This window comes from Alosa alosa, chromosome 5, assembly GCF_017589495.1.
Source record: "Alosa alosa isolate M-15738 ecotype Scorff River chromosome 5, AALO_Geno_1.1, whole genome shotgun sequence".
In the NCBI taxonomy this organism is placed as follows: Eukaryota; Metazoa; Chordata; class Actinopteri; order Clupeiformes; family Clupeidae; genus Alosa; species Alosa alosa.
Genome location: NC_063193.1, coordinates 12,988,394 through 13,014,406, shown reverse-complemented (window position 1 = coordinate 13,014,406; position 26,013 = coordinate 12,988,394). Strand labels below are relative to the sequence as shown.

At 42.3% G+C, this 26,013-nt stretch overlaps 2 protein-coding genes across 3 annotated transcripts in view; both read right to left on the bottom strand.

The window, feature by feature from the left end:
• rimbp2b (RIMS binding protein 2b) overlaps nt 1–10,024 on the bottom strand; it is a 134,724-nt gene extending 124,700 nt beyond the window's left edge. Inside the window, 2 exon segments of the mRNA XM_048243226.1 lie at nt 6,748–6,879; nt 9,972–10,024. Coding sequence (XP_048099183.1) covers nt 6,748–6,876 — 129 coding nt within the window. The 5' untranslated portion in view covers nt 6,877–6,879; nt 9,972–10,024.
• Nucleotides 10,025–13,045: 3,021 nt separating this feature from the next.
• The window catches only part of stx2b (syntaxin 2b), a 19,504-nt gene continuing 6,536 nt past the window's right edge, over nt 13,046–26,013 (bottom strand). Inside the window, exons 5-10 of one of the 2 annotated variants that reach the window (XM_048244265.1) lie at nt 25,670–25,743; nt 25,233–25,341; nt 18,650–18,723; nt 16,940–17,077; nt 15,407–15,517; nt 13,046–14,669 (exon numbers count right to left, since the gene is read on the bottom strand). In XM_048244265.1, coding sequence (XP_048100222.1) covers nt 14,586–14,669; nt 15,407–15,517; nt 16,940–17,077; nt 18,650–18,723; nt 25,233–25,341; nt 25,670–25,743 — 590 coding nt within the window. In that variant the 3' untranslated portion in view covers nt 13,046–14,585. Of the gene's footprint in view, nt 14,670–15,117; nt 15,276–15,406; nt 15,518–16,939; nt 17,078–18,649; nt 18,724–25,232; nt 25,342–25,669; nt 25,744–26,013 lie in introns of those variants that run through there. The other variant, XM_048244266.1, reaches the window with a different exon arrangement.

The following is a 26,013-nucleotide window of genomic DNA, read 5'->3' as shown; positions in this document are numbered from 1 at the left end:
AGTGGGGGTCACATGACCTTGGTGGTCGGCCACGACATCATCAGCACCACTGCAGATGTCATCATCTGCTCCCACTGTTACAACCAATCAAGAGTCAGTGCAGACCAGGGAGCACAGGGTTTTTGATTTGGATTGAACACACACACACACACACACACACACACACACACACACACACACACACACACACACACACACATATACACATGCTAACATGGCTAAAAACACATATCCTCTCTTTCTCTCTCTCTCTCTCTCTCTCTCACACACACAGAGACACACACAGCACACAAACATACACACACTCACTTTAATGCACTTTCACTCACGCTCAAATACACACACGCACACTCAAGCACATATGCATACACACACACACCAACACACACACAAACACACACACACACACACACACACACACACACACACACACACACAGTCAGTACTCTCTACCATCAGCACAATTTGCCTCCTGCAGAAGTGAGGGGGTGGTTTCATCACATCGGAGAGCAGGCGAAAACCCCACGCCACAGACTCATACCCATACTTCATGCCCGCACACACAAACTCACACACTCACTATGCACACTACACACCCACAAGGCCTTTCATTCATTAGCCCAATCAGATCAGATTTGTAGCAGGCATAAACAACTGCACACCACACACCACAGGCCTGTAATCACACACACGCACACACACACACACACACACACACACACACACACACACACACACACACACAGACAATATAAGTGCACGGACATCCATTCTCCCCTTACAGTAGCCAATAAATTCCTGCAGCACACTGAGCCCTCGCTCATTTGCTAAACCAGCTTTAGGGAGCATCGCCCTGTGTGCTTCTCGTCACTGCAGAGTTTATATTAATCTAAATCGTAAGAGCTTTTTCTTGTGCTTTTGTCCCTGGATCACCTACTGCTGTTTTATTCTGTTTGCCTGAACCACGAGGAGAAGGACAGGCTTCTGATTGGTAAGCATTAAAGATTGTGAACGACTACACAGCAGATGGGGGAAGGCCCATGTAATTGAAAGGAAAGTATGATAAGCTACTGTGAATTTCAATTTCATCACTTTATGTATTAACATGTCGCTGAGGACTTAATACATCTGTGCTGCGTGTTCGTTGATTCTCTGCATGTGCATTTTAGAAATGTATGAGTTAAACAGTGTAACCAACCAATACTTCATGTCAGTTAAAAATGGAATGATGTTTAATGTATACTAAACAATGCAACTAAAGTGTATGTGGATTTCAAATTTCCATCTGCATGTCATACAACATGAAGGCAGTTGAGTCTGTTTAGCCATGGTGAATGTTATCACAAATAATATTATGGTTCACATGTAAAGCATTGCATTTCAGCAACAACATATTGACTTACTGACACAAAAAACATTCCCAGTGTCATTATTCTTTTCAACAGTCATTGTCAAGAGATATATCGGTCTTCCCAATGTTGGGATAGTCTCTTCAATTCAGTGGAACTCTCTGCAGCATTCGGAAGAGCCATGTAATAATAAATATTCATACTTGAAAAATGTTAAATCCCAGACATGCATGTCACAAATGACCCAAGTTATGCAACTCTGACTGCATCATCACATACATCTGTTCAGACACATTTGAGTGAATGCAATTAAAATATATATTTATTTCCCTATTTCCCACCATGGCCAGATTTAATAATTAGGCAATCTGCCTGCTACTACCACAGTGGCAGTAGTGACCGCAAATACAGCAGTGCTTAATGGTGATACTCACATGCAAACACACACACGTACACACATGCACACAGACACACACACACACACATGCAAACATGCCTACAACACACATATCCTCTATCTCTCTCTCTCTCTCTCTCACACACACACACACACACACACACACACACACACACACACACACACACAGAATTGTAACTAATTCTTAAACTAGAATCTTCCTCCTCCCTCTTATGGTCAGAAAGAACAATATAGCAAGAGCAGGGGTAGTAAAAGTAAGACAGAGACGGGAGGGAAAAGGAGAGAGAGAGAGAGAGAGAAAGAGGCAGAAAGTGTCCGAGTAATGGAGAGAGATAGAAAAGCAAAACTGAGGGAGAGAAAGAAAGATTGAGTGACAGAAGGATAGAGAGAAAAGGATGGAATGAAAGAACCAGACCAAACAAGAGAGAGCAGCAGAAGACTAGAAAAATGGAGGGAGAAGGAGAAGAGTGAGAGAGGGACGGAGATAGAAGAGTCATTTGCTGCAGGAGAGGGTATATGAGGGGGTGCTCTGATCAGTGTTTACCACAACCAGCCACAGCCGGAGTATCAGGAGAGAAGCCAGAGATCTCTGCTCAGGCAGCCCCAAATTAAGACACACACACACAAACACACACACACATGCAGTGCATACACACACACACACACATATATGCACACTGCACACACACGCATACCAACCACACCATCACAGCAACGTTGCACTGCTCTGGCAACACACTCAAACATACAGTACGGTATCACAGTGCAGGGATCTCTCTCTCACACACACACACACACACACACAGAGAATGAGAGAGAAACACACACATACACAGTCCTAAAGACTCCTGCAGAAAAACAACATCACATCAGCACCATGCAGCAGCTCCTGCTGTTAAATAGCGACCACACAGCATAGAAACAGAGGGAGAGAAGGATAGTAAATGAGAGCAGGAGAGGGAGAGAGAGAGAGAGAGAGAGCAAGAGGGATAAGGATAGAGAGAAGGAAAAAGAAAGGAAAGAGAGAGAGACACTGCTCTACCTTTGAAGCATCTGTTTCCTTCGTCCTCCCAGTTTAAAGCGGTGACCCCTGCTCACGTAAGCGCTATCCTATCCTGTCATATAATGGGGCTGGCAGGATGGCTGTGAGGGGGAAGTGTGTGGGGGAGAAGAGCGCTGGTTGTCGTGGCGGTGCCGTTTCCGTAGCGCCTATCCCCACAAAGGTTCATTAGTGAGCGACGGAGCAGCTCAGGCAGTCGTCGCAGCGACGAACGGAAAGCATCCCACAGCTCAGAGTGCCACAGTGCATTGGTTTACACGCCCCCCTCTCTCTCTCTCTCCTGCGCTCTCTCTCTCTCTCTCTCTCCCTCTCCCTCTCTTCGTCTCTCTCATCTGCACACACACGCACGGGAAGACACGCACTCCCCTAAACACACGCGCGCACGCACACACAGGCACACTGAGGTGCAGAGGCAGTGCAGCATACAGAACAGCACACCCATTCACTTTGCATCTCACTCGCTCTCTCTCTCTTCTTTCACCAGCCTTATTTCTCTCTCTCTCTCTCTTTTGCCTCTCTATCCCTCCCTACACCCCTTTATCTCCGCTCAGCACACTCTCCGGTCCCTGGCTGCTGTCCATCTGTCTGTCCAGCAGCTTTGTTTCTCCGCCTCCCTGAAGCACACTGCGAGGTCACCATTGGAGCTGACAAGGTCAAATGAGTTCCTTTTAGACTAAGTACATCCTCCTCTCCCTCTGTATCTCTCTCTCTCTCTCTCTCTCTCTCTCTCTGTATCTCTCTCTCTCTCTGTATCTCTCTCATTCTCTCTGTATTCTAACACTCTCTTCTTCTAAACCCCATATTGCTGTCCCATTAGTATTAGCTTTATTTTCAAATATTTGGTTTTCTGAAAATAAATTAAAGAGTTTTTAGACGTGTTCAGCTGATTCTGGGTATGTGCCCAGCCCCTGGAATAATAGTTTCCATAATTCATTCCAATCTGGAGGCTCCCTGCAGCAGGAACATGCCAGACCACACCACACATACTAACCTTCTCTCTCTCTCCCTCTCTCTCTCTCTCACACACACACGCACACACACACATATATTTCACTCTCTCATTCTGTTTCTCACTCTCCCTCCATCTCTCTCTTTTTCTTGCATTTGGTACGACTCATCCAATCAGCTGACAGCCCCCTGCTCTGGCAGGACCATTTCCCAGTGCTGCTGTCCAATCAAGGATGAGGGATGAGAGTGCAGAGATGTATTAAGAGGATTATTTGAGCAGTCCAGGGTTTTCCCCTCTACAGAGCACACGTTTGACAGGAGCAACATATGTTGGCCAACACTGCCTCTACTGGTTTTCCACAGTATTGCAGCTGCATGCACTCATGCAAGCTGAGCATACAGAACATACTCACGTGCATGGGTCCACACACACACACACACACACACACACACACACACACACACACACACACACACACACAGCCTAAAGCAAGAGTAAAGTCAAGCTGAACCTTAAGCAACCAATGTTTCCTGGCAACCAGGGCCACACCTCTATCCACTGTCCCCTTCATTACTGACTGTCTGTCTGTCTGTCTGTCTGTCTGTCCATCTGTCTGTCGGTTTGTCTGTCTGTCTGTGTCCATGCTTCCTCTTTTTGGCTCCATTTCTTTCTTCCTCCCTCCTTTCCTCTGCTTAAAATACCTGATGGAAGCCTTAGTTGCAAAATTTGTATGTAACATACTGTATGTATGTATCTGTATTTAACACACTCACACACACACACACACACACACACACACACACACACACAGGCAGTCACAATAAATCTTTGTAATATGGAGGGCCATGTCTGTGATCCATCTGAAATAAATCCATTGCTACATACTGTGGTGACTGGCCGATGGCTTTGATGATGACAAAAGGTTCCCCCGCCCCCTGCACACACAGTACATGCTATGTGCTCGGACTTGCCTTGATATATACAGTGTCTTGTCACTCTGGATATGAATACAATACTGTTCACTGATATAAACTGAAAAACCCTTCTTCTAGTGCCAATAAGTACAGCAATGGAATGAGCAGATTATCAGGTCATCAGAACACCAAATACTATATCTTTTTTTTATTCTGAAATTATATTTACTGTAATGTCTCAATCAGACATTCATTCTAACTTTCCTTTTCATTAGGTACAGTGCTTGTGACAGTATTTCAACGAACACAGTGCAGAGCATACAGACACACACACACACACACACACACACACACACACAAAAGGCAGGGAGAAAGAAAGAGGGGGGGTGGGTGTTTTCACATTATCTACTTCTTATGCAGAGTATCATTGCAGTTCTGATGACTGTGTACTGTGGTGGGGAGGAGATCTATTGATCCACAATGTGCTTTTGGATTCCATCCACTCTAGAGGCAGACACCTAAAAGCAGCCTGACTTCTTTCTTAATAAAAAAAAAAGTCCTCAGACTCGGTCAAATGGAGACAAACACTGAAGCGAGTGCAGTCAGCAATATGTAATGAAGTCTGACTCAAAATAGTATCTCATTATAGCAGCCTTCTGACCATGCATTTTATATTTCATTGTTATGAATATAGTTTACATTCAGGAGGAAGAGTATAGGCAATATGTTAGCCAAGTTCAGCTAATTTCTTCCATTTCTAGACCTTGTGTTGTCATATAGGACTTGCCTACTAGATTATCCCAACAAAATCTCTCTCTAAATGTTAGGATCCCCAAAACATAGTGTCTCTCCCCATACATAGGATATCCAAATATATATTTCACTGCTTTTGTGTGAATAGACTTCCTTAGGGTAGAACAGCATATTCTGCCTTGCCCATAGATGGCTAAGGAGCCCACAGCATGTCCTGATCAGATGGTGATGTCTGTCTCTTGTCCGAATCACAGAGTCTCAAAGGTCAGATCCTCACAGAACTGTACCACCCTAAGGTCACCTGTAATCCTGTAATAAGGCTGCCTACAGCTTTACACCCCATACATTCACAGCATAGTGTACCAGTGTATTTTAAACACTGAACAAGTGATCTTTACCACTCCACCACCAAAGAGCTCTACTTATCTGGAGCCCAGGTCAAGTCTTAATCTTATTTTTGTTTTTATTAATATACAGATTACATCTACACAACATATGTAATAATATTGATCTGACTTTCTCGCTCTTGCTCACCTACTAGATCTTCAGCTCTGGGCAAGAAAATGAGCACTGCAAATCCATGTATGCTAATACCCCTAACTCTGTACGAGCCTATATAATGTTCATAATATTCTCTAAGGTAAGTAAATGGCAGCTATGTATTTTTCAGTCAAATGTAGTTGAAAAAATTCTTGACGTCAGTAACCAATAATTCCAGCATGATTATCTGCTCTACTATTTTTGCTGTCAAAAAAGGCAGGGATAATGATTTATTGTGATAAAGTATGTATATTCATTAACATTTACTTTCTTAGATGTCTTTACATTTCTTTTAGTCTGGGAGTATTACTTTGGAAAATATCCATAAACATTTGTTTGTCAGCCAGTACACACTAGTAGTGTTCGCTGCTAGCCCTCCTAATCCAAAGTTAATGCCAGTGTCCAATGTGATTACGGCACTACATACGCTCATGTCTTTGTAATGGCTTTCACCACTGCTATCTCATATTCTCATAGTATAGCAACATCCCAACATCTCAGGTTTCACTTCACAAACTCTAAATATTCTCAACGTTATGCCTAACAAAACAGGGATAAAAAGTAGTATATCTCTAACTGTATTTGGTAAGATCAAATTGTGCTTTTATCAGTTAAAAAATGCTTCTAAGCAAAAAAAAAAGGAAAGAATGGAATGGCACAGGATAAATAAAAGATAATTTTGTACTCTATCCCCTAAAATCCTAAAATGTTTCCCCACCAACATAATCCAGCAGCACTAACATAAGGGTGTAGGACACACTCACCTTGTCCTTGGCTCTCATTGGCCCGTTTGGTTCTTCTGTGATGGCTGACAGGTGTCTGTGAATCCACAGCTTCTCGGCCTGTGGCTGTTTAAGCAACTCCACCTCACAAGGAGCATCACCTCCCATCATCTCCTGTGTAGGTAAACACACCCACCCACACACACACACACACACAGCACAGAGAGAGTCACACACAGATGTGAATGGTCCTCTGGGACAATGCTGAGACGGTGAGGCTGCACCTCCATTTCACACTTACTCCCACCCATCATTCCCTCTAAGACAACAAAAAACCCTTGTCTCTCTCACTCACTCTTCTGTCTCTCTCTCTCTCACTCTCTCACACACACACACACACACACACATACACACACACAATTCTGCACACACAAAATCATTCTGGCTTTTGCCATTGGGCAGAGGGAATATGGCCACCCTCTCTCTCTGTCCCTCTTTCTGACTTCTCCTTCCATGCACAGTGCACACACACACTCACAAAAATGTGCTTCCCTAAATTCTCTCTCTCTCTCTCCCTCTATCTCTCTGACACACTTTCACATAAACACATATACACAAATGTTTCCATGATAGTGCAACTGTTCGATATTCACTTGCCACCCACCAACATCGAAACTCAAACAAGAGCAAACATTCTGGTACAAGCTCTCTGCTACAAGCAGACTGACAGATCAAGTGAAAATCCAACGCTCAGCATCCAACAACACCAGTCCTCAGACAAACCATGACTTAGCTTTTAAACACAGCACCATCACCACTTCCCAGTCTTAATGAGCGACACATCAACGGTCTAATCATGCTTAATCATATCAGATAAATCCCCAGGAGACCCAGCGCACCGGGATACATACCACGGCCATGGCATCAGCATGTTTACCCACAATCCTCTCTGGCTATGGCCAGCACAGAGTGACTGACTGGCTGACTGATGATGTCACGGCCCCCAGCAGGCTAGTAGCCACATGAGGGGATTATTAATATCTGTTCTCCACAACGTTACATAAGAAGAGTGTAGGATTATATCATTAGTGTACGGAAAATGACTGCAGCAGCCACCACTGACATTGGGAAGGGAAGGAAAAATCTATTACAGTGGAATAAGGACACACACACACACAATTACACATGCACATGCGTGCAAACCCACCCACACCACAACCATGCACACACTCACAGACAAGTCCAAGTAGGAATACAGAGGAGAGATGAAGAAAACACGACCTGACACACACACACACACACACACACACACACACACACACACACACACACACACACACACACACACACACACACACACACACACATACAGTGTTCAGCAGGCATAAGTAACGAAATAATGCAAACTCATGATGAGACAAACGCACGCAAACACACACAAGTTCCCCCGCCAGTCTAATGCAGCATCTCCCATAGTAATGCACATCACATTAATCCATGTGATGAAAATGACAGAGTGCCAAGCTGTATCAGCTGAGTGAACAGCTGCATTTGGAGTGTGTAAATAATGAGGATTTCACTTATTGGTGCTGTGGAGGATTACACGCTGCAAAGCTGCTGCCCGGTCTCATTCCCACCAACAACGAATACCCTCTGTTCAATCAGGAGAGATCTTGGAGAGTTCACCATCTTAGCGGTCAGAGCATTAAACTGAAAATGTGCCGATGTCAACAGGGAGTCAAAGTCAAACATTATTATTCCCAATTAAATTGAGCTGTTGGAGGATGCCATATAAGTTAACATGTGCAAATACATACAGTAATACATGCTGAGATAACACCAATTAATGGTATAGCCCTATTCTGCCATGAAATCACAGCCTGAAAATAAACCCAGTGTCTTTGTCTTGCAAAGACACTGTGCAATTCGCAGGCTACCTCTCACTGAGTCTCTTTCTCTCTCTCAGAGTAATGAAAACACACAAAATACAGTAGGTGGCAGTAAAGGTACGTTGAAGGACACGTTTTTATCCAAAGGTCCAAGCTTAACGTGTTGCATTCTGAAATAGCCTCCACAGCATCATATTGTGTCGTCCTGAACCGTAATACGATTTACAAAGTTTTTATAAATAAGAAGCCCATAGGCTGTGAAACTATGCTCTGTAGTCCAAAATACTGAGTAGGGTATATACACTATGCAAAATTAAAATGGGCGCATAGCCCTACAATAGAGCGACACGAGTATAGGGACCCTTACAGCGTCAACAATTATGGACATTCATTACGGAGATTCACCTACCAGAGGTAACTTTGTCCATTCAATAATCCTTCTACAAGTTCATATTCGGCAAACCTTTTGTTGCCAGTTATAGGCTAATTATCTTTTGAGTAGGCTAAGGCCTAGTTATATGAGGTGGAGTCACCGAACATGCTAGTTCAGTTGTTTTGGACAAGTTGTTTTTCATACTGGGCTTCATCTGTAGCCTAGGCCTACTCTGTCATTAGATCAAAAGCATCCTTTCTTAAGGCGAGAAGCCTGGCAGCACGTGCTCATGTGGCTCAAATCTGTAGTTTCTTCCACCTTCCCTCTAGAATTAGTCAACAAGTAGCCTATGCTAGGCTAGCCACTTGGTATGCTCTCTGCAATGACTATAGAGAGCGAGAGAAAGGACGTGCAATGGTGCTGATGATGTTTTAACATGCTCCGTGTGGGTAGCTCAGTCCTATTGTTCCAAACCTCTATAAACATAGATGTGTTGTAAAACCTATAAACAATATACATCTATAGCAATTGTATTCAATTCAAAACTAAAAAATATATTTCACGTTAACTAGCTGTCTGACAATTCAATGTGAAGCAAGATCCAAATGAGTAGCCTATAGCCTATAATAGGCCTATAGACACAGTTATTATTAGTTCTTTAAACTACAAATAAAACTATTCATATTCCCATTCTATAGAAGAACTTTCAAATGATTTTACAGGCACAACAAAAATAATATGGCTATGGTGCAGTATACACACAGGGTTTTCTTAGAAGGCTGCTGTAGCACATACAGGCAAATAAACTGCATTTCAATAAGTAAAATACTAATCAGTCATGGAACTGAGTTCCCCAGACAACAAAGATATCCTGCTGAAGTTTCAAAGTATGCACAGCACGGCAATCCAGTGATATCAGTATTGCACAGCACGGCAATCCAGTGATATCAGTATTGCACAGCACGGCAATCCAGTGATATCAGTATTGCACAGCTCACACTTACGCTTTGTGTTTCTTTCTCCAGCTCCCTGTAGCAGTTTGAGATTTCAGGTGCACAGCGTAAGGCAACCAGAGAAATCCTCCTCCGCAGCCTCTGAGAGGACCGTTCTGCAAAGTTGCTGCAGACAAAATTGGATCCTACCTTCACCTTTGATTTCAACCAAAGGCAAACCGATACCACCCATTCTCAGTGGAAGGTCAGGAGAGGGTGTACTGCCCTGTGTTCGTCCCTCACAAGATAACTCTGGTGTGCTGTGTATTTTTCATGTGTTTGTTTGTTTTTTTCTATGTTAGAACATTTGCATTATATAAGCCAACCACTCCTCCTGGCCATGCGATGCAGTAAATGTCATCCAGGGCTGCTGCTGCGTGCTCCTTCGGTCGTGGGCTGAGTCAGAGACGAAGGAGCCATATACAGTCCTGTGGTGAGGAGGCTGATATTAGTTTGTCATGACAGGGTTAACATGATCATAAGGAGGGAACGGAAGAGTGTGTGTGTGTGTGTGTGTGTGTGTGTAGGAGGGCATCTGCCTTGCTGTATACATGAGTTCCCTGAGCTTTGTCTGTCAGTCTGTGTTTGTTCTGTAGCATCTGCAAGGTTTCTTTGTCCCTGTGTGCGCGCATCTGTTTGAGTGTGTGTTTGTGTGTGCATTTGTATTGTGTATTGTTTTTTTATTAATTTTTTATTCATTTTATTCATTTTTATCCTCTCCTCTGCCCGAAAGGCCGCACCTGACTTGACATTGTCACACTCGATGCGTTGCCCTCGGTGATGGTGATGTCATCAAACTGCCTCCTCCACATCTGTGTGCCTGTCAGCAAGAACAGCGACACACTCATGCTGTTGTTTTCCCCCAGAAACACACACACACATGCACACTCACACACATGCACACTCACACACATGCACACCCTACCTTAAACCCTTTGTTAGGTTCTTTGTCAGGCGACAGCTTCAGATATGCAATCTCTGATGTGAAACAGGCTCAGTGCCATAATTGGTGGGATGAAAGGTGATGATAATTTTAGGATTATCTTCAAGGGATGTTAGATTATGTTCTAAAATACACATACATCTGTTTCTTTACACTCACTCTTCATTAAGGTGGAAAATCACAAAGCATGAAGCCTTTGTCAAGGCTTAAGCCAGCCATGTAACAGCGAACCCATTTCTAAGAATTTACATGTGAACTCTATTTCATGATGAAGATGAAAACTTTATCCAACCTAAAATTGTGTACTTATTTGTGAACATTCATATATCCCTTCCAGTACATTAGTAATATTCTCTGAAATGGAAACACCTTTGTATATGGCATAATCTGCTCCATGGTCTCATCGTATTCTTTGAAATAGTTTTATTTATAAACAAAGATTTTAAGCACAGTTCCCCAAGGGATTGTATATCATCAATCCCATTAACTATGAATTTGTTGGACTTTAATACTTTTAATAAAGGACTAGGTGAACTAGATCTGCAGTATAATCTCAATGATGAAAAGTAGAAAACCAAAAAAATAGGAAAGGACAAACAAATAAACAAAACAGCATCCCTTGAGGCACACTTGATTTTTTTTTATGCTGTTCTCCGATTAGCATCGGTTGATTTCACAAAGTCAAATGCTGCGTGCTCAATGCCTATTAGCCCATGCATAAATGTCAGCAACCCTCCTGCCTGTTTGTTTCAAGACATTCCTGTTGCACGCTAATGAATGATCTAGGATCAGTCTCCTACTCTTCTTCTCTGCATTGAGCCCTCTGTGGAAAACACAACGGACCTGATTGCTGAAAGCAGAGGTCAAAATAAAAGTGGATGATCTCAGCTACCTTGCTACCGAGGGAAAAAACAATACTGCTATGCCGAGACATAGCGAGCAGGCAAAGACACATGCCTACAGTAAATCTTCATAGCCTGTGAATTGTCTGTGCTGCCTTGGCAATATAATGTATACAAAATAGCGTGCTAGTCCCCCACCACTTTGTGTGCTCATAGAAGGAGAGGATAGCAAAGTCAAATATGTGTTATTATAATGTTACTGGAAGTTATTTGAGGGTGTTAAAAAAGCTGAAGCTGAAAAGCCTAATGCTTTTCTTAATGAAGCCTGACCTATTAACTACATTAATCGCCAATGGTCAAAAGTTTGAATTCCCTTTGGAGTTCAGATACAGCACACATCAACAGAATTTGTGCCCTTTTGTGCACAGACAGCAAACCGACCGAGAGGACACAGCTGGTCTGCTGTGGATGGCTAGAGGCCTTGAACTAATGTGATTTTAGTCCTTACAGCTTCCAATAAGCCCTTGGTGGTTTCTGATACGATACAACAGTCAGAAGAACTTATGCTTGAAAATATGTAGGCCATAGCAACAACAGAACTGAGAGAGCTGAGGTCCTGTGGTGATGTCCCTTGCTGAGAACATGTATGTGTGTGTGTGTGTGTGTGTGTGTGTTCTGTATGTAACATGTGAACAGGAGCCAGTCTCTAATGAAGCGGATGAAAGTGGACCCCTGGCCAATCACATTCCTCTCAGTATCCTATTCAGAGCTTAGAGCACATCTTAGTGCACATCTTAGAGCACATCTGTCACAGATTGAATGCAGCATTTGCATTAATTTAACATTACAGTTTTCATAAAAATTGTGCAGCCCTAATTTAAACTTTTACAATTTCTCAATATTTCTTAGTTTTAATAATGTGATTTTAGTCCAGTGAGTTTACTTCCAGCGCTTTGTTATTTGTGACACAATAACAGTCAGAAGAACTTATGAAAAGAAAATGTAGGCCATAGCAACAACTGACCTGAGAGAGCTGAGGTCCTGTGGTAATGTCCCTTGCTGAGAATGTGTGTGTGTGTCTGTCAATGTTTGTGTTTTGTGTCTGTCAATGTTTGTGTTGTATGTATTTGGAGAGGGGACAGATGTACTTGCTGAGGTGGGCATGCCTATGGACTTACCTTGAATAACCAGTAAAGTATCACCAGGGGTGCTAGTGCAAATGAAATATTTGGACCATTGATGTGAACACAAATTAGATCAAGACATGGGTGACAGTCACTTTAATAACTGTCCTAGTTAATTAAGGCTAATGCCATCAGAAAATGACAGTTTAATTGAAAACGCTAAAAGAAAAACAAAAAAGTGCTCTATCCTCCAACATCATTGTGTAGTGAAACACCAATTTAAGGCACACCACTCTAGAAGTAACATCATAAAGACTCATATACTGAATCCATATACCTACTGAATCATATATCAAACATGTTTTATTTTTGCACTGGGGTGGAAGGATTAACTATTAAAACTATTACTGACCCCACCCTCCCTTAATTGCATATATGTATTCATCCATTTGTAGTTCCCTGCCAGACTGTCCAATTGGGGTCCTCAAAACAACCTGATTAGGATGGCTTCAACAATGGCATGTATGCATGTGAGTTAAGAAGATTTGAATGAAGTCAATGGGGCATTACACAATTGAGGTAAAAATACAATGCATTGTGCTATCACTGTTATATAATATGACATTATGGACAACACCACAGCCATGTTAGTGTGTTTTCAGAACACAATCCCTTTAAGTTGGTCAGTAAGTTACAGTAACGTAATCATTTGATTGACCATTTGTTCTAAGCATTGTTACCCTGTCAAGACATCTTTGACAATGTAACAATGTTACAAGTTGGCTGTTTCTATGCAAGACTGGAGAAGCTCTATGAACACCACTTCAATATAAGTGAATATTTCCTACCAATGAAAGCACCCACTTACTGTAACTTCTAAAATATTGTAATAGGGTAAATGGACATAACCAATTTCACTGTGGAAAGTCCACATCACACACTTGTCACATTCATGAGGAATATAATTCAAATTGATACTTCAGGTCCTTGTCTACGAGCAACCAGTAAGAAGCACTTGTCTGTGGACAGCAGTCCATATCACAGATCCATTACATTCATTAGGAGTGAATTTAATTTTGTTCCAGTCCACATTTAATTCAATTGGATTCACAAGGCACGTATAGCAAAGAGCAACAGACGACAATACAATTACATAACATACAGCCATATTCTATGAAGCTCAGTTAAGAGTATATAAAAAGATGAAAACAGTGCGACATAGACAGGACCACATACATACAGTTTAATTATGCAAAAGACTACATGTACTATAGTACATATATTCATGCCGTGAACTCAATTGTGGCTTTGTTCACATTATGCATTCTATTATGCAGTAGGTTCTATGCTATGGTGTGTGTGTGTGTGCATGCATGTGTGTGTGTCTGTGTGTGGGAGGGAGGGAGAACTGTGTGTATCCATAGCAGCTGGAGGATCACTGAGTTATGTTTAGATAATATTTGCAGAAGAGACAGCCATTCTTATGTTTGTGCTCATGATAGTGTGTGTGTGTGTGTGAGTGTGTGTGTGTGTGTGTGCATGTTCTTGTCAGAGCCAGTAAAGTACTGAGGTACAGATACGGCGCCCTGTATCTCAGCCTCATTCAGTCACTCAGTTTACATCAAAAAAAGAAAACCTTGTTCACTTGAGAATGGACCAGTCTCTCCAGGTGGCTATGTGAAGACATTTGTGTTCCTTTATCTTCACATGAAATGCTTCATGATCCGAATGATGCTCCAATTATGATGGCTAGAAGAAGGACACAAGCTGCCGCTATACAAATGACCAAATAGAGTTTTTTCTACAGGGGAGAAGGAAAATATTCTGGTATTAAGACAGGCAAAGACAATTAAGTTTACAGGTATACACAGACACAGTTAAGTTTTAAAGTTCTTGTTCCCTCAGTGTACAGTTCTTAGTCTATGCTCTAATATAACACTTTGGAAGAAACCTGTTCTTTTTTTTAATTGAGAAACAATAATAATTATTTTCTTTTGCTTATAAGATACCCTGTTTGACATTTTAACAGCATTCATTTTCATATCATGAAGGTCATCATGTTTTTCATTAACCTCACTTCTGGTCTTAAATAAGTAACTAAATACTTCAAAGCAATGACCAGCTAGCTCAAGTAAAGTCTTTTTATCCCTTTCAGTTTACTGAGTTTGACAGAGAGGAGTATGAAAGCAGGCCAGCGGACAGAGGCAGGTCGTTATGAAGCGGGGTGGAGGTGATGCTATTACCTCCAGCAGCATGCGGGCGATGCAGGCTACAAAGGGTTGACCACTGCGGGAGTGGACACGGCTGGGTTTTTAGTGGGCCGGTTAGACAGGCCCACGGACAGGCCAACAATCAGAGCAACAACTGCAAGCAACACCAGCAGAGCCAGGGCCAGAATCATGTACTTCTGCCAAGGGGGTAAGCACAGTCAGGGAGGGTGTGGTGGGTGGGCTAGGGTGGGTGGGGGTTAAAGCATATTAATGTGGTGGCGTGGACTTGTGCGGTGAGGAGAGGTGCATTATGGGAAAAGGACCTTACCCGCCGAGCTTTTTTCTGGTAGCGTACGGCCTTCTTGCACTCCTCCTTAGCACTAGCAACATACTCTACGGCGTTGGTCACATTGTTCTCAATGTTGTTGATCATCTCCCCCTATAACACACAGCAGAGTGGACAGAAACGTGGACAGACCAAACATTAACAGAGGTGTTTACAGTTTTTCTCGATCGCTTTAATGCTTGCATATAGGGGCACTCTATTGTGTGCTGCACTATGCCTGTGTGTGTGTGTGTGTGTGTGTGTGTGTGCTGCGCATGAGTTTTCAACAAGAGATAAACGAGAGAGAGAGAGAGAGAGAGAGAGAAAGAAAGTGCATCATTAACATACTATTTTCAAAACTGCATGCAAGGTTTCTCATGACCAATGGTTGTTCAAACCTGTCCAGTTCTTTTCTTTTGATAATTTATCCATTCGTCATTATGTGGTTAAACCTCTCCCTTGTAAATCCAGCCTGGTGTAGCCAGACTTGAATTTGGGCTGGCTTTCAGACTATTGCAAAGCCCTACCAGTGAATGAGAGGACACAGCAAGGGTTAAACACACAGACAAAAGCTGCCCAAGGGGCTGCAGAGACATAAGCAGTGGTAGCAGTTGGAATGCCTAACTTCAGGGCGTTCCATCAATACACGTTTACTGCTGTGGTGATGTTGTGTTGTATAACTCGACATGTGCAACGGGCAGAACAAGCATGAAATAGGCCTATGGAAACTGGGTCGAACAGGCATACTGTAAGTATTATGATTATCAAAATCACAGTAAACTCTTTTCAATGGCAATCATCACAATCAGAGTCATGGATTTCTGCCATCTTTCTCTTCTTTAGCCCATTATATACTTGACATCAGTGCCAGGCAGCATCATGACATTGGAATGCCCCCTTGCATTCATTACCAGTGTAATAATCAGAACTAACTTCTCATGGGGGAGCTGTGATGCAAGCAGTAGCATCCATACCACGTTCAGGTCTATGGGCTCATGGGGACCCAGGTTCAATTCAGGTCTATGTGCTCACTCCTTCCTTAATTCACCTGGTTCCTTACCAGCTGTCAACAGACTCATGAACATGTGGTACTCATCATCATCTTCATCATGGCCACCACCACAATCATCATCATCATGGCCAGCACCACCACCACCACCATCATCATCATCATCATCATGGCCAGCACAACCACCATCATCATCATCATGTCCACCACCACAATCATCATCATCATGGCCAGCACCACCACCACCACCATCATCATCATCATGTCCACCACCACAATCATCATCATCATGGCCAGCACCACCACCATCATCATCATGGCCAGCACCACCACCACCATCATCACCACCATCATCATCATCATCATGGCCACCACCACAATCATCATCATGGCCAGCACCACCACCACCATCATCATGGCCACCATCACCATCATCATGATGGCCACCACCACCATCATCTTCTTCATCACCATTATCATCAGCAGCAGTAGCATCATCACCAACACCACCTCCTCTTCTTCCTCACCTGGGTCTCCACCAGCATGGCCATGTCCATGAACATGTCATGCAGCTCTTTGATGCTGGATTCTAGCCGGATGATGTCCTGGTGCCGCGACTCGATCTCATTCAGAGCCTGCCGCGTGATCTGGGAGTCTAAGATGATCTAATGTTTGAGTAAAGAGAAAAGGATTAGAAAAATAATGAGTTACTGTGTCATACAGAAAAGCCTAAAAAATGAGTAAGTATAGCAAACCATATCACATCACAGAGTAAATCAAATAGGAAGAAGCTCATTACACTGTAGGCTCATACACAGTTGGCCTGAAACCCCAAATGCCAGGCAGGTACTGTACATTAAAGGAGAATTCCGGTGTGATGTTGACCTAAAGTGTGTTGAAACATGATACCGAGTGTGAACGTATGTCTCATAGCTCAACTCGGCTTGTCCCCTGCACTCAGAAATCTGGCGCTAGTTAGCCGATGCTACCAACAGTTTTTCGTTGGGGGTGCCTCGGCATCGGCCTAGCCATGCAAATACATCACTGTTTTACACCATTTACGAGGCTCAAAGTAGCTCCATACTTCATTGGTAGACTTCCGAGGGCCTTGACATTTAAAGCAACACCAAAGAGTTTTTTGTACCTTAAAATAATTGTTTCCAGTGGTTCAAATTGTTTCAGTGGTTCATCAACTCATGACATGAGAAACTACAAATTTGACTTGCATCTGATGTCGCAATACATCCTACTTTCATAAAACCATGCAACATATTCTACCTTGTCTGTGGACATTGTTATTTGCAAAGTCGGTGCTGGATAAACAAATAGTGCGTGCGACAGAGGAAAAGTTCTTTGGTGTTGCTTTAAAACGAGACATTGAGAACTTTGAAAAAGCACTGGTAGTTTATTTACAAGACGATTTATACAGACAGTACCTTGAGTAAGTTTACCGTTCGCCGCCATCTTGAATTTAGTCACGATAAGTCGAGCAACGAGTATGAATGAACAGGTATGACAAGGGATCAGATTCCAAAAATAATTCCGTGGAAATGCATGAATTCCAGTAGCAGCAACTGGAATCCATGCATTTCCACGGAATTATTTTTGGAATCTGATCCCTTGTCATACCTGTTTTTTTCAAAGTTCTCAATGTCTCGTTTTAAATGTCAAGGCCCTCGGAAGTCTATCAATGAAGTATGGAGCTACTTTGAGCCTTGTAAATGGTGTAAAACAGTCATTTATTTGCATGGCTAGGCCGATGAGGCACCCCATCGAAAAACTGTTGGTAGCATCAGCTAATCAGCATCGGCTACGAGACATACGTTCACACTCGGTATCATGTTTCAACACACTTGACAATATCACACCGGAATTCTCCTTTAAGACTGGTGTCTGGTTAAAAACAAAGTCCCATTCCAGTAACAGGCTGATAAATAATATTTCCATACTATAGTAAAAAAATGTTGAGTACAACCTCAGAACACTAGATGGAGCTCATTTTAACTCATTAGTTCACATAAGTGTTATGACACACAATATATCAATGGAAATGGCTTATAACTTGTGATATGTATATGTATGGCTGTGGAAAAGGCTGACAGTTCCTCATGTTTATATCACATGATGTTTATCTGTAACAGTAGAGACAACAGAAGCACTGAGAACAAGGCACCATATGAATGTGATACAAGTGAAGCAGATCCAAGGCTAACATGGACAAAAGAATGAGGCCTTACATCTGAGGTGAAGATAGAAGGGTTTTCACTCTCCAACATGTCCTCAAGCTCCTCATTTGTGGTGACTCGTCCAGCTACAAAAACACAATAATACAGTCCTTTAGTTACTGATGATACTGTTACATATGTATGACATGCTTATTGTTATGCTCATTGTTTCACGGCAACAGTCTCAAGAATCATACCTATTAAAAGATCTCCAAGTTTGTATTATTAATATTCACAGTCTATATTCTGTGTATCTACAAAAATTCAATAAAGATTGTCTTTACAGATATTTGCATCAGTCTCGCATTAGAATTCCTAAAAGTAAAAAGCTCCTTATATCTTCTGTTCCTTATCAGACCCATGTTGAGTGTTAGTTTTTAATTTAGCAACTATATCTACTTCCTGCTTTTCTCCATATGAACTACACTTTAGGAGGAAGTGTCTGCTTCTGGTCAGAGCAGATAGAGTTATATACAGTGGTTATAACAACACAGTGGTTATAACAACATACTCACATATAATGTGATAAGTTAGTCATAAAGAGAGTAGGAGAGGCATGTATGAGAACATTAGTCACTTAAACATCCACATAAAAGTGTACTTTTGTGGATAAAATGTATATAAAAGCTTGCATGGCCCTGAAGAGTTCAACACTTAAAAAGTTCCTTTTGAGAGATTTTAATGTTTCTTCAGAGGAAAAATATATTTTTGAAAGGAGAAATCCTCATTTTAATAATCGGCACAAAGGGAAAGATTTCGAGATACTAAAATTTAAATTCCTGAAATGCTATTTCAGTGAGTTTGTGTGTGTGTGTGTGTGTGTGTGTGTGTGTTGTAACCCTAAAAGAGAAGGTAATCTTAAAGGTGCCTTAAGGCTACCGTTGACTCAGCTGAAGAAGAATCAGACAAGAGACTTGAAGAGCAGTTTCAAAGAGCTGCAGCCCAGTTACACATACACACACACACAAAACAAACAAATACACACACACATACATACACACACACACACACACACAATTTTGTCTTCTCTCTCTCTCTCTCTTTCACACACACACACACACACACACAAAAATACACACACTTAAATTTGCTACACAGACACATAACAAAAGTCTCTATTTGTCAGCATCTCATTCTTTGGACAGTTTGTTCTCTCTTCCTGTATTTTCCTCCAAAACTCTCTCTCTCCTCATAAATCTTTCATCCTCGCACTCCTTCTTTTCCTCCCTCGTTTCCGTGACTTGCGAGTCCCATCTCCCCAGATGTGTGAAGAGCGGGGTGGAGAAAAAAAGAGAAGCCATGCAGACCCTATAGCTGTGGCTCCAACTTCACACACAAACACAGAAAGAGAGAGAGAGAGAGAGAGAAAGAGACACACACACACACAGACAGACAGACAGACACACACACACACACACACACACACACACAGACAGACAGACAGATAGACACACACACACCACACACACACCACCACACACACACACACACACACACACACACACACACACACACACACAGAGACACACACACACACACACACACACACACACACACACACACACACACACACACACACACACACACAGAGACAGACACCCCTCATCCCCTGAGGGAGGCTGAGCCTGTTGTTGTTTCAACCTCCATGCTCAGGCCAGAAGACAGAGAGGGCAACAGACACAACGGGCAATATAAAGCAGGGGGATGGTAGAACCCACAAAGCCTTTATTTATAAACATGACCGTAGCATGCATGCTCTGCTGTGGCATAGCCTGACTGGCAAGGAGACGGGGGGACCCCAGCTTCAGAAAGTCCAAGTCCTACAATGTGTTCTATCTGTGCACTTAGACCTGCATGTGAACTTTGTGCTAATTAGAAGGTTTAGGAAATAGATGGAACAAACAGATTGTGGGATTTATCCACCTCTGCTGCAAAAGTGGGCCTTTTGATGTAGACCTAAAGAGATTGCTTCTTCTACTGGCCTGCACCCAATCTCCACTTCTCCCACTTCTCTCCACTCCATCAGATGTTACACACACTGATAATGGCAATGGTAATGATGGTGCTGAGGATATACACAGGGCAAATGGGGCTAAGTGGTACTCAGGAGAGCCATGAGGGAAATCTCGCAGCGCTGTCTGCTCTGCGTCCAGATCGCATGAGGGCCAGCAGCAGCGGAGCATCACTCACGAGTGAAGGCGCAGCACGCGGTCCACACTTACGGCGAGGTGCAGTCAGGGTTGTAACATTAGCTCAAAACAAAGTCAGGTGACTAACGGCAACAGGGTCTCATTGGCCAAACAGGTCACATGATCTCCTTTGCCCGTAAGGCTAGAAATATAACTGAGTCACATGGTTGCTCTTGACAGTGGTACACTCAGTGGCGGCTACGCTCTAGAGTCCTCTGTTGCCCCGGTAACCCTGACCCAGGTGTCTTTGGTATCAAGAGCTTCTGTCTCCGGTGTCGTGTGGTAGCCTGAAGCCTCATTAAAACTCTCTCTGGGGAATAGAACACACACACACACACACACACACACACACACACACACACACACACACACACACATGGCAATAGAACACACACTCAAACAGACTCCCAGTTTCTGGGCTGTAACGCATGGAACTTTTCCCATCAATTGTGCATTGTGTTGAGTGTGTATTTTCACAGTCAAACATTCAAATATGGCTGTCATTAGGCAATGTTACATCTGGAGAGACTTCCTGTGCAAAGCCATTACGTAGCTAAACGCTAACAAAGGCCATTGTGAACAAGGCAGCAACAGCAACATGGGTTTATAGAGGGTTCCCTATTACAGTTTTTTACAATTGTTTACACACGTTTTCAAAACTCTGTGTCTATTTTTCAAAACTCCACACACAAAACCCACAATTGCTCACACAAAATGCAAAATGGCTCAAATCTCCAAATGACACACAACAATGAAAATGTCATAAACACATCTATACAGTAAAGCAAACATTCGCCTCACATTATAGACACTTTTGTCATAATATGACATTTTGGATACGTCATATACACAATGTTGCTCAAAACCGAAAGCTCTTCTGTCATTCATGGGCTTTATATACTGTATGTGTATTTACTACAAGAGTGAAAGTTACGGTATCTACAGAGAGAAGTTGAAATACAACATAAAAATGCAAGCAATATTGAAACCAAAAATAGTGATTTTTCCCAAATAATTTGCTGTTGCGAATACAGTATGCAGCCAACAAAAAAAAAACAAAGCAAAATACAATGACCACCAGATGTACATGGAGTTTTGAAAACGCTGATTTTGCCTAAGACGGAAATGACTACTATCAAATTACTGTGTGCGTGTGTGTGCATATGTGTGTTTGTCTGTGTGTGTGTGGGGGGGGGGGGTATGTATTCATAGGCCTATAGCAGAAACAAACATTCCTAAGCGTTCCTAAGGCATTTCTGGAGGCACAGAAAAATGTATTGAGCTAATGGTAACTTGGGGAGAAACAAAAATAGAGTAAAAAAGACAAGTTTTACATAAAGTCGACTGTAATTTTCCTTTCAAAGTATCTGCATTGGTTCTGAACATTTCAACCGGAAATCCTCTAGGAGCAGATTGAAAGGGTCCATACTTACATAGAGAGTATACGATATCGAGAGTATTCATAGGCCTATAAGGTAGTGATTGGATGGTGTTCAGTAAAATAATGGGTGTTTACACATGTGAAGAGAGAGAGTGAAGCACTGGTGTTTTAGTGTGGCATTTTGATGGGTTATGTTTGAAAAACGAAATCAAGTTACTTCCTGTTAGATTTTTGTGTGTTAGGTAGAAAATTGTGTGTGGTGTTTTGCAAAATGTGTTTTAGTAAATTGAAAACTGAGTCAAACACTGAGAATTAGTGTATGGTTTTGCAGATTTGGTGTGAGGTTATGATGTTTGGAGGACATGTTTAGAAAATTGTATGACAAGCAAAGATTTAGTGTGTAAGCAGTTGAAAAAAGCTGTACTACTCAGCCACACAAATTAACATACACACCACTCACCACACTTACCAAGGGGAGCAAATATTTATAACCATTGCTATGGGGACAACATGTGAGCAACTAGGCAGCTACACCAAGGTCAAGTACACATGTACTCAAGCGCACAGCTAATCACAAATTCACCTATAAATAACCCTGGCTCTCACAGGCTTGCTGATGATTGGGTGGCAGGTCCTGGTGCTGCTGCACTGTGGCTGTGTCATGCCATTCACTAGCGAGCCGACCCCCACCTAGGACCCTCATTACTGGCCCTAAGTAATTAAGCCCCAATTAGGTCTCCGGGGGGGACATTTGTCCTATCTGTGTATCAGGCTATGCACATTTTCTAATACAATAATAAATGAAATCTCAGACATTATTCTAAAATGGTCCAACATCTGTTTCATTTCTACGTTGGGGGAAAACAGTCTCTGCTACATGAACGATGAGTAAGAATGAACAGGTATGATAAAGGATCAGATTCAAAAATAATTCAGTGGAAATGCATGGATTCCAGTTTCTTCACAGTAGCAAACTGGAATCCATGCATTTCCACGAATTATTTTTGGAATCTGATCCCTTTATCATACCTGTTCATTCTACTAAATCCTTCGAATTTATTGTGACTAAATTCAAGATGGCTGCAAACGCTAAACTTCGTTGAAGGTACTGTCTGTATAAATCGTCTTGTAAGTAAACTACCAGGGTTTTTAAAGTTCTCAATGTCTCGTTTTAAATGTCAGGGCCCTCGAAGTCTACCAATGAAGTGTGGAGATACATTGAGCCTCGTAAATGGTGTAAAACAGTGATTTATTTGCATGGCTAGCCCGATGCCGAAACACCACCATTGAAAAAGGCTAACTACTAACTAGCCCAGATTTTTTGGAGTGCAGGGGACAAGCCGAGATGGGCTATGAGACATACGTTCACACTTTCGGTATCATGTTTCAACACACTTTAGGTCAATATCACACCGATTCTCCTTTAAAGCCCAATTCTAAGATTCGCAATGACTCGAAACCGTTACAGAAAGGAGTGTGAATTAGATGTTGCACGTTGTTTCAAGCCGTCGCAAAGCATTCACCATGTCTGGTCACAGTTGCAAGGTTTTAGAATGTTGCATCAAGTTGCTGCTCATCTCGCCGCAAATCTTGGGTGTGATTTGGGCTTAAGTATATAGCCAGACTGCGCCGCGTTATGATTAGATGGCATTGAAAGACTGCGGTGGGGAAAAGCTAGAGTTCCAAATTGTATAACTTTTTTTTCAATATGAACTATGCCTATATGTCCGACTTCGTCATCGTTCAATTCATCCCTTGTGTTTAAAATTTGCGGATAGACCGATGCTGGTAAGCTTGTTTTTATGCTGGCAACAAAACCAGAACGGTTCACGTTATTCTTAATTATTGTAAATGCCATGGCGATAAAGAGAAAGAAGTCAGAAAAGGAATTTACCTTAGACTAGGCTATATCAGAGCCCGTCTACGGACATTCTCTGGCTATACAGGTATACTGAAATAGGTTAATGATGTAAAGTCAAGTGCGCTTCTATGGGACTAGTGTGTGCGCCAAGCTGGTTTTATTGATGAGTCGGAGGGCAAGTGCTGCGCATAGTTGCAGTGGAATGTGGCTGCCCAGGGCATTATAAAAACTTCTCACTCTTAGACCTACTCATACACGGGCTAAAATGGCGATTTAGCTGTCTAAATTCTAATCATATGCTGGGGGAGAAATCGTCGGACATCCATGATTATTTTGTTATTCAGCACCCCATGGTCAAAAATATGTTCCCATGCGCCTGGAAGTAGGCTAGGCTATGATTTGAATGTAGACAAATATAATATAGGCTATTTGCTAGTAGTGACAAAATATGAGCTTTCAGTGTGATACAATCTCTTTGTAAATTACGTTTAATTAAAACGTGTTTCATCTGTTCTGGCTATCCTCCGCTGCGCGTCGGGGTCCGGTTCGCCCTGTCGGGACTTATTTTCCCAGTAATGACCGGCGTTCTATACATTATCCCTTACCTATTACATAACACATTTCTCTACTTTAGACACAAAAATCAGATAATGCCTCTTTGCAATTTCAACTACCTTCCAAAATACACACACATGAACCAACTGACCAACTATCGTTGGTCCATAACTGTAAACTCAACAATCAGTCCTAAACACTGGGCAACAGGTGAGCCCTTGTCAACAACAGAAATGGAAGGCAAGTAGCACTGAGAGAAAGAGGAGGAGGAAGAGACACTGTTTTGCAAAAAGTGTTTTATGAAATTAAGAACTGAGTCAAAGGCTGAGAATTAGTCTATATGGTTTTGCAGATTTGGTAAGGGGTTATAGTGTTTGAGTGACATGCTTAAACCATTGTGTGATATACAAAGATTTTGTGTGTAAGAAGTTGAAAAAAACTGTAATGACTTTATCGGCTGGTGCTCCATGGGTGTGAGTCCTGCTCCATCCTGTTCTCTGTGTATTCACTGGCTCATAGCCATCACTAGATCCTTCCTTCACTTTAATCAAAAAGTGTGTGTGTGTGTGTGTGTGTGTGTGTGTGTGTGTGTGTGTGTGTGTGACTTACTGATCTCCAGCTGTCTCTGAATCCTGCCTTTACTTCTCTCTCTGAAGGACACTTGGGTCTCGTTGTACTGGGTCATGACCTCCACAAACTTGCGAGACAGAACCGTGTGCTGCAGCAAAAGGGAACGTCCACTCACAAATCAACCTCATGATGGCATTATTTTAAGGGACCAGTTCATTGCATAACAGAGACATTCAAATGCAGACACAGACACAGACACACAGAGACACACACACACACACACATACACACACACACACAAAATAAAATGGGTCTTTCAGAATCTTGAATCAGAATCAGAATCTTTCAGAATCTTGTATATAAAACTTATATATAAGCCGAAACAAGAACGAGCTGTGTGTGTGTGTGAGAGAGCGAGAGAGAGAGAGAAAGAGAGAGAGAGAGAGAGCAAGAGAGAGAGAGAAGTGATGCCTCACCTGAGTTCTCTGGATGCGGTAGTCCACTGAAGTTCTGTGGGCCATGTCGTCTGGGGGCAGACTCTGCTGCATGGCTGTGGGCACAGACACTGAGTGGTCAGTCGACACAGCTCCATCACAAGACTCATCATCGCATAACTAAACACACTTCACTTCATGTACATGTGTCACTATAGCTCAGGCCTTCACTGTACTCCATAACAAAGACACTCAACATAGCCTACTTCACTTAAAATTGCAGTCAGCAATCGCACAGGAAGTCACGTTTGTGTTTGTTTATGTTTATATTTAAAATTATTAGCAGGTGCCTTTGTCCAAAACAGTGTACATTATATTTTAAACAA